Here is a 12149-nt window from a genome sequence, read left to right as displayed (position 1 = left end):
AGGGCGAGACTTCCGCGCGGGAGCTCCGTCCCCCCCCCGCGTTGCTAAGGCCTCTTCGGATGGTCGCTAAGGGGCGCGGCCTGCACTGTAAAGTGACGGCCGGGAAAGGCCGAGGCCTACCGGCTGGTTTATAAACAGCACCGCCCTCGCTTTCCATTCGCCCGCGGGTGGGTTGTAGTGATACACACGCCCGACTTTTAAGGCTCTGACGCCTTGGCAACCGCCTCCTGGGAGCCCTGCTGTGCAGCATTGGCTCTTGTTTGGGCTTGGAGTCTGAGCCGAGGGATGGGAGACCACAAGGAGATCCCAGAACTGCCTTCTAAAATGGGGGAGTCCATTTTTTTTTTAAAAAAAAGATGAAGGCCAGGGCAATAAAAAAAAACAATGCGAAGCACCTACATACCGTTATTGGGAAAACCTGGCGTTGAAGTGAAGAGCCAGTGGCGTTTTTTTTTTCCTTCTTCTTATCCTCAATTTTTATAATTTTAATAATAAGATTTTAATAATAACAAAATGGGAAGAGAAGAAGGTGAAGCCGATGTGGAAGAAAAAAAAGGAAAACAGAAACGAGCCAGCAAAATAATAAGGCCGTGTGCTATGAAACTGAAAACTCTTGTTCTTAACAACACAGAATGAATATTGAATCCATGGAGAAATATTAATTGGGATTTCCATTACGTGGACAGAATTAAGCCAGTTTGCGTATGAGCTGACCTAGGTTTTCCATTGGGGATTTTAAATAAGATGAAACAAGAGTTTTTTTTTTCCCCTATTGGAAGAAGACATGCTTTTGAGTTTGCAGAATAAGCCCAGAGTTCTTGGTGGAATCCACATTTTCAGGGTGCAATTTAACTCCACCTTCACAAGCTGAAATCGGACCTCGTATCCTAACATGGATTAACAAAATAGGGCCCAAAACTCTATGTCAGTCAGTACCTCCACCTAAATATTGCATTTCCAACTTTTAACTAATTTCAACCCAACCCTTAATTGGAAAAGGTGATTTAAGCACACTCGACTACGCCGACTTCCGTCTGACCTAAATATAGTACATAAAATTATCTGCCACAATGTGCTACCTGTCAATCACTACTTCAGCTTCAACTACAACAATACATGAGCAAATAATAGATACAAACTCAAGGTAAACCGCTCCAAACTCGATTGCAGAAAATATGACTTCAGTAACAGAGTGGTCAATGCCTGGAATGCACTACCTGACTCTCTGGTTTCTTCCCCAAACCCCCAAAACTTTAACCTTAAACTGTCTACTGTTGACCTCACCCCATTCCTAAGAGGTCTTGTAAGGGGCGTGCATAAGAGCACCAGCCTGCCTACTGTCCCTGTCTGAATATTCCTTTTTACTCTTATTCTTTTCACGTATTCAAATTATGTTTATACTTTTACCTGGTATATATGGTTGACAAATAAATAAATAAAAATAAAATAAAAATAAAATGGCATGTTACAGGTTAATAAAATCAATGATTCCAGCTACTTATTCCCATCCCACGATGGACTGCATAAAGATCTATCACTTTCTTCCAGTTGCCAGCCTCTCTTGAACTTGCCACACGGCGGAGAAACAGAAGGGGAAAATTGACTGAGTGAATGAAAGTGATGAAGAAATCACCGGTAAAAACCCAGACAGCATTTTTTCCCCTACAGATACGGTAAGAAAAATACATGTAGAATGAAAGCATATATTACTAAGAACTTGCTCTGGCACAAGCTTTGTGGTCTGAATTTATGTCACATTTGAATATGAATCATTTGAGGCAAGACACACACACACACAAACACTAGAAGTATTGTTATGGATAATTGTTGCAATACATATTAAAAAGTCCAGGTGCTTTGTTCTTTGGGTTACAGATAAAAGGTCAGAGTTGCAACAGAATTGCAAATTTCTATTGCTAAGTGAGATAGTTATTAAGTTAGTTTTGCCCCATTTGATAGCCTTTCTTGCTAGAGTTGTTAAGGGAATCACTGCAGTTGTTAAGCTAGTAACACAGTTGTTAAGTGAATTTTCATACCTCAAGACTTAAAATGGACACCTAACATTTAATAAGGGGCGTGCATAAGAGTATGCACGCCCCTTATTAAGATAGTATTTGTATCTGTTTTATGTATTCAATTCATGCTTATACTTATATATATTACTTAATACATTCTTGACAAATAAATAAAATAAAAAAAAATAAACATCAAACACATCATCAAAAAAGCTCAACAAAGAATGTTCTTTCTGCGCCAACTCAGAAAGCTCAAACTACCCAAAGAGCTGCTGGTTCAGTTCTACAGAGGAATTATTGAGTCTGTCATCTGCACCTCCATAACTGTCTGGTTTGGCTCTGCAACCCAACAAGACAGACACAGACTTCAGAGGATCATTAGAACTGCAGAAAAAACCATGGCTACCAACCTGCCTTCCATTGAGGACCTGTATACTGCACGAGTCCAAAAGAGGACTGTGAAAATATTTACAGACTCCTCGCATCCTGGACATAAGCTGTTTCAACTCCTACCCTCAAAACGAGGCTATAGAGCACTGCACACCAGAACAACTAGACACAAGGACAGTTTTTCCCCGAGTGCTATCACTCTGCTTAACAACTAATTCCCTCAACACTGTCAAATAATATACTAAGACCGTATTACTATTATTCTTCTCTTCCTTATTAGAATCTATCTCTTCCCACTTATTACTATAATCATGTTGCTTATATCTTTCAATTATATTGTTTTTATTTGTTTCCTAGTACGATTTGATAGTTTATTCGTAACCTTGACAATCACCAAGTGTTGTATCTTTTTATTCTTGATGAATGTATTTTATTCTCCTTATGTACACTGAGAGCATATGCACCAAAGACAAATTCCTTGTGTGTCCAATCACACTTGGCCAATAAAGAATTCTATTCCTATTCTATTCCTTCCCCATTGACTTTGCTTGCCAGAAGGTTGCAAAAGGTAATCACACATATCCCCAGGACACTACAACTGTCATAAATATGAGTGAGTTGCCAAGTATCTGAATTTTGATCACGTGATTACGGGGATGTTTCAATGGTCATTAAGTGTGAAAATCAATCCTGAAACACTTTTTTTTCTTCCAACTTTGAACAGTCACTAAACAAATGGTTGTAAGTCAAGGACAACCTGCAGTCATGACCCCAGGCTGACAGAGAAGTTTATCTACTTCCTAAATCCATATTCAGCCTTTTCATTTGAAGAAAGATGCTGTAATACTTTGACAATTTTCATCGTCCTGCTTTGCATAATCTCTCCCAAAGTTTTTCCCCTCCCCTTTTTAATCCCATCAACAGGTTGAACAGATTACCATATTTGGCAAGGCACTGCTTATATTGTGTGATCTCTACTCAGTATTAACCACAAACATTTTTTTTTTAAAAAATAACCCAAAACCTCAAAGCTTAGCGTCTCCTTGAGAATTTCCACAAACACAGCTCAGTCACCCTACACTCCTACACCGAATTCTGACTAAAGTTTCACTGTTGACAAAAAATGTTCCACCAGGAATCATGACATGCTGGTACCTATCTCAAGTGAGATATGGTTGCGGGCTTCCCAGGCACATGTTAGATAAGAATGTATTAGAAGCGAGGGAAGGGAATATTCGTTTTCTTGGATGTAAGCCGGCCTTACTCTCTGACTCATTTGTTCCTTCCTTTGCCAAGCAAAATCATACATTCCTTGGATATAGCAGCCAACGGAGGGAAGCCTTCACACTTGACGCTTCAAAAGAGAAGTTGGTTGAAGATTGTATCTACTTAGGTAGATTGCATCTACTTATGGCATGAGGAGGAGAAGGAGAAGAAGAAGAAGAAGAAGGAAGAAGGAAGAAGAAGAAGAAGAAGAAGAAGAAGAAGGAGGAGGAGGAGGAGGAGGAGAAGGAGGAGGAGGAGGAGAAGAAGAAACGGAGGAGGAGGAGGAGGAGGAGGAGGAGGAGGAGGAGAAGAAGAAGAAGAAGAAGAAGAAGAAGAAGAAGAAGAAGAAGAAGAAGAAGAAGAAGAAGAAGAAGAAGAAGAAGAAGAAGAAGAAGAAGAAGAAGAAGAAGAAGACGACAACCTTGGTGACTTTAAGACCTCTGGACTTCAACTGTGGACGTCAACCACAGACATGCTGGCTGGGGAATCCTGGGAGTTGAAGTCCACAGGTCTTAAAGTCGCCAAGGTTGGATACCCCTGAATGAAAGCCTCCTTAGAGAGTAATAATACCTCTCAAATTCAGGCAGAGAAATTTCCTATGTTGATTTTTCCAGATTGCAGTGACCCAGGAGAAATCAGGCAGCTTCTCCTCTCCATCTGCCACCACGTTAATTTAGTTATTGCCATATAGATTTATTCATTGCTACATTCCCAAGAAAGCTATTATTACCAAGGAAACATGTCTGTACAGATAGACCTCAGCTTAACGACTGCAAACGGGCCCAAAATTTCTGTTCCTTAGCCAGAAAGTTTTGGAGTTTTGCCCCATTTTGCGACCCTTCTTGCCACATTTGTTAAACGAATCCCTGCACGTTAAGTGAGTCACAGGGTTGTTAAGTGAATCTGGCTTCCCCGTTGACTTCGCTTTTCTAGGGGAATCATGGGAACCCGGGACCCTGCAACTGTTATAAATACGAGTCAGTTGCCAAGCGTCCAAATTTTAATCACATGAGCACAGGGAATGCTCGCAACGGTCGTTAAGTGTGAAAAATGGCCATTGGTCCCATTTCTCAGTGCCAATGTAGCTTCGGTCACTAAATGAATGGTTGTAAGTTGAGGACTAACCTGCATATATGCATTTGACAGACTTGACCAAGGAGATGTAAACTGAACGAATGGAAGTCCATGGAGAATAAAGAGTAGGTACCATATTTTTTGGAGTATAAGACGCACCTTTTTCCCCAAAAAAAGAGGGTGAAAATCTGGGTGTGTTTTATACTCTGAATGTAACCCTGCCCAGCTTCTCAAATGGAGGTTTCAGAGGCTGAAAAAAGCATCAGAAAAGAAGCTTCAGAAAAGAAGCCCCCAAACAGAGCTTCAGGAAAAAAAGCCTCCAAACACAGCTTCAGAAAAGAAGCCCCCAAACAGAGCTTCAGAGGCTTTTTTTTCTGAAGCTCTGTTTCGGAGGCTTTCAGAGGCCCGAAAAAAAGTTTCAGAAGTTTTAGAGGCAGAAAAAAAAGGAGAAAAAAAAAAAGCAAGGCACAGAGCTCACAACCAAGGAACCTGTTGCTAAAATTCACCTCTGGGGACAGCTGATTGGAGGTATTCCGGGAGGCCGATCCACCTGCCGATCAGCTTTTTTTCTTATTTTCCTCCCCAAAAACTAAGGTGCGCCTTATACTCCGGTGTGTCGTATACTCCGAAAAATACGGTAGGTTGAAAAGCATGGGTTCCTGCCCACTTGAGAATGTCTTGAGAGCTTAATATCGGCTTTTGGAGGAGGGAGGTCTTATAAAGATTTTAAAATAAATACATTTGCTCAATAAAGAAAGGGGCACCGTTGCTCTTTGTAGGAGCAATTTGCACAGATGGTGATTATACAGATTGGGTTTTGACATCTCACAAAGCCAAAAGATAGCACCGATATGGCATTCAAGTCCAGCCCATTGTGGTTTATGCAGCAAACTATGATTAAAACGGGGCTTGGAAGAATGTATGAAACTTTTCGGGTCTGTGCTTCTCCCTCCATGTTAAGAATAATGTGTGCAAGCAAAATAATATTAATAATAAATCCTTATTTTGTGTTAAGAACGGGTTATATCCTCACTCTTGATTTGTTGAAACTCTGGAATTACCACGTTTTCCCGAAAATAAGACCCTGTTTTATATATTTTTTTGAACCCCAAAATGAGTGCTTGGCCTTATTTTCAGGGAGGTCTTATTATTTTGGGGCGCATGGAGCAAGATGGGACTCCTCTTGCTGTCTTGCCTGATTTCCAGTTCTGCGTTTAAATATTTTCGGGGAGGGCTTATTTTTGGGGGGAGGCTTATTTTAGCACATGTGCTCAAAAGCCCAATTGGGCTTATTATCAGGGGATGTCTTATTTTCGGGGAAACTGGGTAGAAGAATTGCATTTTAGAAAGGGCCCAGGTTGGGGTAGGTGAAACTTTGCACAGTTCCAGTTATGTCTCTACCTGTTTGAGGTGGAACACTGGGCCTCCAGTGAAACCATTCCCCTGTAATTTATGCCACCACAAGAGGTGTGGCTGAGTGGCAAAACACCTGCTTTGCATCCACAGAGTCCAAGGTTCACTCTTCTTACAGGTTGTTAGTGATCATCAGAGTAGATACTCATCCCTTTCCCACCTGTTCAGCAGACTCTTCTAAGTCTCCCTTTCATATATCTCGAGAGAAAGAAGGAAATTGTATTTATTATTGGTATTATTATCTCTTTTATTCATGAAACATGGAACTCAGTCAACTGAACATTTAAAAATGCATCACAAATACCATTGACTGGTGCTAATGGTTAATACGGGTTGCTGCCAGCGTCCTAGGTATCAACCAAGTACCTTCTTAAGACGTACGATATTCCTAGTAGCGCAGTTTTTTGCAGTTCCGCTGGTGTTATTGCAGAAAGCTGCAATTTCTTGATGTGTTTTGTAAAATTCTTGGGACATAGTACCAAGTGCTCCGATGACAAATGGGTATCACTGTTACATGTTTCATCCATAGCCGTATAGTTTTGATGGCCAGGTTGCGATATTTCGTTATTTTTTCCCCCAGTTCTTTTTCTTCGACTCTGGCATCTCCTGGTACCGCGATATCAATAAATTGTACGCTTCGGTTTTCAACAACCGTGATATCCCGCGTGTTATGTTCCAAATGACGATCCGTCTGTATTCGAAAGTCCCACAAGATCTTCACTGTCTCATTTTCGATAACTTTTTCCACTTTATCTTCCCATGACTTTTTGGATACAGGAAAGTCGTATTTTTTACATAATGGCCAGTGGATTAATTTAGCAACTCGGTCGTGTCTAGCTTTGTAATCAGTTTGTGCGATTTTGCTGCATTCACACATCAAATGTGAAACGGTTTCGACTTTGTCGTTGCAAAGTCGGCCGTTTGGATTGTCGGTGGATTTTTGTATCTTTGCTTTCATGGCCTTAGTTTGTAGTTGCTTGTTCTTGAGCAGAGAGTATTAAACCTTCCGTTTCTTTCTTGATGGTTCCCCTCTTACGCCATGCCCATGTCAAGCTGTCATCCCATTTTCCTTCCATGTTTTTCAAGTGCTGTCCATGCAGAGCTTTGGTTTTCTATCTATTTCATCTATTTATTTATTTATTTATTTATTTCCCCCAGTGCTGTTGTAACTTCAAGCTGTCACTCCTTCACCCCTCCAGTTCAGGTTGTGGTCTTCTGGAGGCGCTGAACCACAACTCCCAGCAACCCCAACCAACATGCCCAAAGGGAAAGGATATGTGGGGAGATGTAGTTTTGTAACAAGACTTAGGGCAGTGTTTCTCAACCTTGGTAGCTTGAAGATGGGTGGACTTCAATTCCCAGAATCGGCCTGTTTTTGAGGCTTTTTTCAGCCCGTTTTGGGGGCTTTTTTTGCCCTGTTTTCGAGGCTTTTTGGGGCGCTGGCTGGGGGATTCTGGGAGTTGAAGTCCACCCATCTTCAAGTTTCCAAGGTTGAGAAACACTGACCTAGAGGGTGATGGCACCCCCCCCAGCCCTTTAAATGAAACCCATTCAATGAAGCCTCCTTCAGCACCTGTCCCCCATACAAAAGAGATCCACTGACTCCCCCACCCCCACCCCCATTCCAGTTCCCCAACTCGGGGGCCACGGAGGACACTCTGCACATGCTTGGAGGACCCCTTTCCTCGAAGGCGGTGGAGTGGTGGGGAGGGGGGGGGAGGAGGAGATAGGAAAGGGCTTTCCTGGCGGCAAGGCAATTGGCTGGAGGCGGCAGGCAAGGCAAGGCAAGGCAAGGCAGCCCTCCTTGCCTGGCGGGGACGCGGACGACGAGCCCTCCCCGCGTCGCCTCTTTGCGCGCCCCCGTGATTGACAAGGCGGCAGGCGGCGCGCGGGAGCCGGGCGGACTCTGCTACTGCTGCTGCGGGCAAGCCGACGGGCAAAGGCAGAGCGGAGGAGGGGGAGAGAGCGCGCAGACCCCCCCCAATACCTCTTCTCCCCGTAGCTCCATCCAGGCCAGCCGCAGCCTCGGGGCTCCCCTCTACCCCCCCACCTCGCCCCTCTCTTCCCCGAGCGGTGCCACCGCCGCTGCTGCTGCTGCTGCTGCCCTGCGCGGAGCAGGCGGGGGAGCGCGAGGATCGCGGGGCAGCGGCCGGAGGGGCGGGCCGGCCACCCAGGTGGAGGGCTGGCGCGGTGGGGGCGGCGGGGAGGGGGCGGCCGCGGGGCCGCCGCCTCCTGGGGGGAGCGGGCCGCTGGCGGCGGCGGCGGCGGGGGCAGCAACAGCGGCGGCTTCGTCCCTCTGATCCGCGAAGAAGAAGAAGAGGAGGAAGAGGAGGAAGAAGAAGAGGAGGAGGAGGAGGAAGAAGAGGCGGCGGCGGCGGCGGCGGCGACCGAGGCGCGAGCGATGGACGAGGCCGCTATGCTGCCGCCGCCGCCGCCTCCTCCTCTCAGCCTGCAAAAAGCGCTGCAGCAGTGCGAACTGGTCCAGAACATGATCGACATCAGCATCTCCAACCTGGAGGGGCTGCGCACCAAATGCGCCACGTCCAACGACCTCACGCAGAAGGAGATCCGCACCTTGGAGGTAGGTAGGTGGGTGGGTGGGTGGGAGGAGGGGGGGTTAGGTAGGTAGGTAGGTAGGTAGAAAGGTAGAAAGGTGTGCCTTCAGGCCCCCCTTCTCCCTCCCTCCCTCCCCTCCCCTCCCCTCCCCTCCCCTCTACCACTATCACCACCCCAGCCCCGACGGCCGAGCTGGGGGTCCTGGCCATGCATGCGTGTGAAATGAGCCAAAGGCGGCCGAGAGCGCCCGCGGAGGCTTGCGTGCGTCTTGCAGGTGCCCCAACCAGGCGGCTCGCTTTCCCTCCCCCCCCCTTTTTTTTGATGCGGGCTTGCGGCGAAGGTGGGGGGGTGGTGGAGAGAGAGGGAGAGAGAGAGAGAGAGAGAGAGAGAGAGGGAGAGGGTGAGAGAGAGAGAAAGAGAAAGAGAGAGGGAGAGAGAGAAAGAGAGAGGGAGAGGGAGAGAGAGAGAGAGAGAAAGAGAGAGAGGGAGAGAGAGACTACGACTACTCTTCCCTCTTCCTGGACCACTGAATTAAGGATGATTTCCCTCCCCATCCCGGTTTTTCTCTCCTCCACCGGACATGGGCAGTATAGTCGCTCCTCCTCTATGATGTCTCTCCCGCTCTCCACCCCCCCTCACACCCCGCTGCCCGCTTCCCATTACGAGCCAGAGGCGCCCAAATGCAGAAACGCTCTCCTATCTTCCCCACCCCTCATGGTAATAAGTAAAGGCACCCACCCTTTTTTTTTTTTTTTTGCAAGGGGGAGTTAAAAATAAACTGGTATCTATGGAGTGGGGGTGGGTTGGGAGAGGGAGGGAGGGGTGGGGAAACAGGAAAGTCTCATTGAGCGGTTAATTGGATGGGGGTGCCGCCGCCGAGAGTAATAATGAAGCCCTGTTGGGAGCCGAAAGAGGGGAGGGGGCTTTGCCCCACGTGGTCACAGTGGCAGGGACCAGATCTAAGTGGTAGGAGGTTCTTAAGGGGGCCTCTGGAGTCCCTGCAGACCTGGCTTGACTAGGTCTCCAGGAGTCCACGCAATGGCAGGTGTTCTGGTGTTATGGGGAAAACCTCTACAGGTAGTCCTCAATTTACGACCCCAATTGAGGTCCCAAATTTTACGTTTCTGAGTGAGAAATCGGTGAAGTCAGTTTTGCCCCATTGTGCCGTCTTTTCCTGCCACCTTTCGTTGAGTGAATCGCTGCCCTTGTTAAATTACTAGGAACAGGAACAGATTAACAGAGTTGGAAGGGACCTTGCAGGTCATCTAGTCCAACCCCCTGCCCAAGCAGGAGACCCTACATTTGCCTCTACCTAGGATCAAACTCACAACCTCCTGATCCTAATCAGGTTGTTAAGCGAATCCGGTTTCTCTGTGACTTTGCTTGTCAGAAGGTTCGCCAAAGGCGGTCCCACGACCCCGGGGACGCTGCAACGGTCATAAATGTGAGTCAAGCATCCTGAATCTAAATCACTTGGCCGTGGGGGATGCTGCAATGGTCCTGGGGGTGAAAAAGGGGGCAGAAGTCACTTTTTTTCCCCAGTGCCGTCGGTCGTAGCTTTGAATGTTCACTAAGTGAGCTGTCGTAAGTCAAGAACTACTTGTACTTTTAACCCCGGCTTGAATTTCGGTAGTTTTAACTCAAAGGCGGCATCTCTCTGTAGGGGGACTGCCAAGAGGCTCCCATTTGCAAACTGGGAGCCCCATTGGACTGTCTGTTGAATCTCAGTGCATCACAATTCATTTCCCTCCAGGCCAGGTAGGTTGGCTGTTCACAGAAGCCTCCCCGCTCTCTACTCATCCTTTGACTCTTCCCCAAGATTTGCAACGGTTGTGTAACTCTTGAGCACCACACAATTAGTAGTCTTTTCTCCTACCTGGATTTTTTTCCCCCCTCTGGTTCCAGTGTCATCTTCCCCCTCCTCCCTGTTGGAAGTGCCTGTATTTCGAGGAGGGGGATAATCTCACCTTCCCACCCCACCCCACCCCCAGGTTCTGGAGGTGGGTCCCGTTGCTTGGCAGCTTGAGAAAACAGCCGCAGCAGAACCCAATCGTGATTTATTTTTCAAATTGTTTCAATTGGACATGTTTTATTACCATCGGAGCAAATGTTCTTGTTCATTGATTCAATTCCTACGGCCACCCCAAATTGCAAGAGCGAGTCCTGGGTGACCTAAAATTTTGAGAAAAAATGCTTTTTTTCCCCCCTTCCCCATCTCACGTGCTTGGTGAAACTTTCCCCTTGCAATTTCCTCTTTCTTTATGCAACACGGGCAGTGCTGGGCTGCTCCTGGTTCAGCCCGGTTCGGCTGAACTGGTAGCGGTGACGATGTGACGTCACCGAACTGGTTCTCTTTGTTTGGGAGCTGGGCCCTCCCACCCGCCCCCGCGTTATTCCTACCTTTATTTCTTCTTTTTTTAGCCCAGCTGATAGGCGCGGCAGAGTGGATTGCCGCACCTCAGATGGGCAGAAACCTAACGCACTTGCGCGCAGTGCAAGTTTGGCATGCGTGCGAGCAAAGTGAGCATGTGCACGGCGATCGCGCACAAAGCACATGCACGAAGAGAACCGGTGGTAACGCCAGGTGTAACCCGCCACTGAACATGGGTGATTCTTGATGGCGGCCCCTTCCCAGAGGTGGTATACAGCTGGTTTGGACCGGTTTGCCCGAACCGGTAGCGGAAATATTCAACCGGCAGGTCCACCCGCCCCAGCTCTATGCCATCCTACCGCTGCCCCTTCCCTATGGAATTTCATTCCCCCAGAGCAGGGGTCTGCAATCTTAAACACTCAAAGAGCCATTTGGACCCGTTTCCCACAGAAAAGAAAACACCGGGAGCCACAAAAACCTTCTCGTGCCTGACTATTTCTTGAGCGGCCACAAAACTTAGCATATGTAGTTGAATTAAATGTTCTGTTTTCTTCTGAAACTTTTCTTTTCTTGGATTTATCCATGGTTGGCCTACCGGGGGTTGAAAAGCTCAATAAATCACGTGCCAGCGGGTGTCACACATTGGCATATTTTGAGTGACAGGGAGCTGCAGCAGAGGGGTGAAAGAGCCACATGTGGCTCCAGAGCCGCAGGTTGCTGACCCCTGCCCCAGAAGTATCGTTGGCCCCCATTGCTGTTCTGAAAGGCCCTGGAAATAGGGGGTTTTGTCGACGGGTCAAGGGGCCCTGAATGGAGAGGGAACCGATCAAGCAATTGTCTGATTGTGTTGCTGCTGCTGCTGCTGGCGTGTGTGTGTTAATTTATATTGAACACATTTATATTGAGTGCGTTAACGTTGAATATGAATTTTCAGTGTTGTGTAAGCCATTCGGAGTCAACTGTGCATGAGTTGGGTTGGCCATGTACACTTGTTGAAGAAATAAAACAAATAAATAAGCTGCATGTGCGTGCTGGAAGAGCACACAGGCAGAATTGTAGAAGAG

General features: G+C 46.9%; 1 protein-coding gene across 2 annotated transcripts in view; it reads left to right on the top strand.

The window, feature by feature from the left end:
- The first annotated feature begins 8434 nt into the window (after positions 1 to 8434).
- The window catches only part of KSR2 (kinase suppressor of ras 2), a 187356-nt gene continuing 183641 nt past the window's right edge, over positions 8435 to 12149 (top strand). For both annotated transcript variants that reach the window (XM_087880196.1, XM_087880197.1), the window contains exon 1: positions 8435 to 8739. In XM_087880196.1, coding sequence (XP_087736322.1) covers positions 8560 to 8739 — 180 coding nt within the window. In that variant the 5' untranslated portion in view covers positions 8435 to 8559. The remainder of the gene's footprint in view (positions 8740 to 12149) is intronic.

Source organism: Pantherophis guttatus, chromosome 17 (assembly GCF_059756535.1).
Source record: "Pantherophis guttatus breed Tessera chromosome 17, ASM5975653v1, whole genome shotgun sequence".
Taxonomy (NCBI): domain Eukaryota; kingdom Metazoa; phylum Chordata; class Lepidosauria; order Squamata; family Colubridae; genus Pantherophis; species Pantherophis guttatus.
The sequence above is the reverse complement of the archived record's forward strand: the minus strand, read 5'-3'. Positions and strand labels throughout refer to the sequence as shown.